This window comes from Oryzias melastigma, linkage group LG7, assembly GCF_002922805.2.
Source record: "Oryzias melastigma strain HK-1 linkage group LG7, ASM292280v2, whole genome shotgun sequence".
NCBI classification, from domain to species: domain Eukaryota; kingdom Metazoa; phylum Chordata; class Actinopteri; order Beloniformes; family Adrianichthyidae; genus Oryzias; species Oryzias melastigma.
In genome coordinates, this window is record NC_050518.1 from 25001998 (window position 1) to 25006184 (window position 4187).

The following is a 4187-nucleotide window of genomic DNA, read 5'->3' on the forward strand; positions in this document are numbered from 1 at the left end:
CATCTTCAGTGGCCAAATTCAGCTTACAGCATTCACACTAACATTATTGCAGGTAATGCTATATATCTCATTTTTAGTTAGTTTAAAGTTAATAATGGTTCAGATGTGTGCTTTACATCCGGGTTGCCCTAGACCTGATTAGTCGACTAATCAGAAAAAATAATCGGTAATTAGTCGACTACTAAAATAATCGTTTGTGGCAGCACTACTTGTGGTACACCACAACACTCATTGTTTACTAGGCTGACTGAAGTCTATCATTGAAATAGCATTTAAAGGAGCTTAACCCAGTTCCCATAAAACCAATGGTCTGTTTGTATGTCTCCTCTGCAGCTCTGTGATGGATACCAGTACCAGCTGGATGAGTTTAATTGTGAGACCTGCCCGCTAGACAAACGACCAGCGCCCAACAGAACCGCCTGCCGTCCAACCCCAATCATCAAACTGGAGTGGAACTCCCTCTGGGCCTTAGTGCCCGCCTCCGTTGCTATGCTGGGCATCCTAGCAACCAGCGCTGTGGTGATAACCTTCATCCGCTTCAATGACACGCCCATCGTCAGGGCGTCCGGCAGAGAGCTCAGCTACGTCCTCCTGACCGGTGAGTCTGGCAGCAGCCTGACATGACGGTGGAGGTCGACGTCACATGTGTGTCGTCTCTACAGGCATCTTCCTCATCTACCTGATCACCTTCCTGATGATTGCCGAGCCCGGTGTGGTGGTGTGCGCTTTGCGGCGCCTCTTGCTGGGTCTTGGCATGGCCATCACCTACTCGTCCATGTTGACCAAAACCAACCGCATCTACCGCATCTTCGAGCAAGGCAAGAAGTCGGTAACCCCGCCGAAATTCATTAGTCCCACCTCCCAGCTTCTCATCACCTTCATCCTGATCTCTGTTCAGGTGAGTGTTCAGGTGTCACCACACCCCTCCCTCACACTAATACATTCACAACACACACACTGAATATAAACACACAACTTCCTGCTGCATCGGTTTCTTTAACCCCGGTCTCTGTGTATTTGTCAGGTCTTTGGTGTGTTTGTTTGGTTTGCTGTCATTCCTCCTCACACCATCATTGACTATGAAGAACTCCGCCCCCCAAACCCAGACCTGGCCCGCGGCATCCTGAAGTGTGACATGTCCGATATGTCGATCATCGGTTGTCTGAGCTACAGCATCGTTCTCATGGTAACGTGGTGGTTCCTGTCGAGACATGCTTTTGGGAGGGTGGGGCTTATCACAAAGCTACATGGCATGTACCACGTCTTGGGTAAACGAAAGCGTCAAACCAACTTGACATTAAACGTAACGCTTCATTATCTTTACCACAGGTGACTTGTACCGTGTATGCAGTGAAGAGCCGTGGCGTTCCAGAGACCTTCAATGAAGCAAAGCCAATCGGCTTCACAATGTACACAACCTGCATCGTCTGGCTGGCCTTTGTGCCCATTTTCTTCGGTACGGCCCAGTCCACCGAAAAGGTGAGAGCCGACTCAGCACTTCCTGTTTAACAGGAAAAGATGGGGCGCTCAAACCACTCAGTCGAAAACTCAACCCATCTCTGCTGATGAGGATGAACAAAAAAAAGGTCTTCATATGAGCGATCATTGGTTAGGTACATGTGGGGATTAACCCTTTAACACCTGAGCTCCAGTGTTTATGTTCTTTGATTTTCTGTAACTTTTCAACTGATAACACAATAATTCCAGCAGATTCTGAAGGAGAAAAGCACAGTCTAACCTTAATAGATCAAATACTGATCCATAAAAAAAGAGATTGATCGACGACATAAAGCTAAAGTTTGCTAGCTTGATGCTAACCTTTAATGGAATTTCCCATAGGACGGCTAATGCTAACGCTCGGTCGAACAATACATACAATACTGACTAAATGAAAATTTTTATAAACTCAATGTCATGAATTTTCCAAACTCTTTTAAGGAAATATTTTTAAAGTAACCATTCGTGGTCTAAAACACAGTTTTTTGCTAATTCTTTCTTCTGCTGCAGAAATAAAGCGTAATACTATAGCGTGATCGCCACCTAGTGGCCAAACTGAAACGTCTTCCAGGAGAAGCAGAACAATGTTGATGATCTGAACATTTTTGTTAGAATTTCTACTTCAGAGAATCCATGTAACTCTCTATGATATTAACAATCTCATTATTTCCTGATACATTTTACAGTATGTGAACAGATTAATATAAATATATTCAAAATAAATCTTAGTTAAAAGAAAAAAAAATTAGAATAGAATCAAATCGTTTGTTAATTTCAGAGGCAAAGATTCTTATGATCTTAAGGAATATTGTCCAGCTTCTCTTGGTTTAATATAATGACAGAGAAATGAGGGATGCAAACGCAGAACATCTTTATATACTAACATGTTCCGGTCTGTGGTGGTTTAATGCTGACCAGCCCAAACGTGTATAAAGTTTACAGCTGTGAGTGTGAGGTTTACAGTTTATGATGATTCACAGAGAAACGTGATACACCGAGTCCAGACGTTTTGGGCATTTATGTAGGTAAGATCTTCATAATCTAAAGATGAAAAGAAGTGGTTTCAAGCACTTTTTTCCTTGCCTTAAGAGAAACACAACCTCTTTCTGATCTTAATTTCTTTGCTCAGTGTGTTCTCTGAAGATAAGATTTTCATCCATTAAAATGCCGAAGATTTCAATTTCAATTTTGAAGCCAGTACTGGTCTCTGTTTCTCCAGATGTTTATCCAGACGGCTACGCTGACCATCTCCATGTCTCTGAGCGCCTCCGTCTCCCTTGGGATGCTCTACATGCCCAAAGTCTATGTGATCATTTTCCACCCAGAGCAGAACGTCCAGAAGAGGAAGAGGAGCTTCAAGGTCCTCCTTGCAGTTGCCATGTTGCTTTTATTGCATCCCCTCACAGTTGCAGAGAATGTGTCTGAGTCGCCATGTTTCTGTTCCAGGCTGTGGTTCAGGCTGCAAAGTCCCTGACAGAGAAGCAGAACGGGGACGTGAAGATAGAACCGGATCGAACGCAGTGATGCTGCTGCTCTCTGAGGTACTGGTTCTGGTTCTGAAAGGGGTTAAACTGTGGACGTCCTACATATGCATGTGTGGGGAGCTTAAAGCCAAGTGTGCAGAGCTTAGAGAGAGAACAACTTCAAGAACAAAAATCTGGATGTGGAGGCTCACTTTTGCAGGCAGAAAGTATGGCCCACTGCAAGATGACCATATAGTCCTTGAACCCTAAGCTGGCTGCTGGCAAAAAAACAACAACGTGCCATACTTATCTGTGTTCACTAGTTCCATTGAAGCGTTTGATCCATTTCACTGTTGAAAACAAAGGGACAAAGTGCACAAACCAAGAGATGACCCAGCACCGCACAAGCACAATGCACTATGGGAAGGAGAACAGGCACACTTGTTTATGGGACTATGAGCCAAAGAAGACTAGAAAGATCCACTATATTACCAAAAGTATTGGCTTACCTATGAACGTTAGTACAATCCCATTCCTAACTCAAAGTTCAATCTGATGTGAGTTCACCTTTTGCTGCTATTCCAGCTCCAACTCTTCTAGGAACCACCAAGTAGAGGAGAGTGTTCCTGGGAATTCTGCATTGGTCAGGTCACACACTGATGTTGGTCCGGCTCTCAGTCTCCCAAAGGTGTTCTACGGGGTTCAGGCCAGTCCAGTTCAGACTCTGTCCTCCATGACTTTATGGACCTTGTTTTGTACTCTGGTGGACAGTCATATTGGAAGAGGAAGGCCTGCTCCAAACTGTTCCTACAAGAGCATAGGATTGTCCAAAAAGTTTCATTCAGAGTTTCTTTCATTAGAATTAAGGGGCCAGAAAAACAAGCCCACACCATCATTCCTTCTCCACCAATCCAGTCTGAAATGTCCCGTTCTCCTGTAACCTCCAAACCCAGACTGCTCCATCAGATGGAAAAGCGTGATTCCTCCCTCCAGAGAAGGCGTCTCCACTGCTCTAGAATCCACTGGCGGCATTCTTTACACCACTGCATCCATGCTTTGCATTGCTGTTGTGTGGCTGGATGCAGCTGCTGCCATGGAAACCCATTCCATGAAGCTCTTTGTGTACTGTCCTTGGACTAATTTGAAGGTTACATGAAGGTTGGAACTCTGTAGCAATTGACTGTGGAGAAAATCGGCGACCGGGCTGTCCGGTGGTGCAGTGGTTAG

General features: G+C 44.7%; 1 protein-coding gene across 1 annotated transcript in view; it reads left to right on the forward strand.

Moving 5' to 3' along the window:
• The window catches only part of grm6a (glutamate receptor, metabotropic 6a), a 13508-nt gene that overhangs the window by 7654 nt on the left and 1667 nt on the right, over positions 1-4187 (forward strand). Inside the window, exons 9-14 of the mRNA XM_036212621.1 lie at positions 334-598; positions 663-898; positions 1025-1186; positions 1330-1479; positions 2717-2857; positions 2944-3038. Of these exons, the coding sequence (XP_036068514.1) occupies positions 334-598; positions 663-898; positions 1025-1186; positions 1330-1479; positions 2717-2857; positions 2944-3021 (1032 nt within the window). The 3' untranslated portion in view covers positions 3022-3038. The remainder of the gene's footprint in view (positions 1-333; positions 599-662; positions 899-1024; positions 1187-1329; positions 1480-2716; positions 2858-2943; positions 3039-4187) is intronic.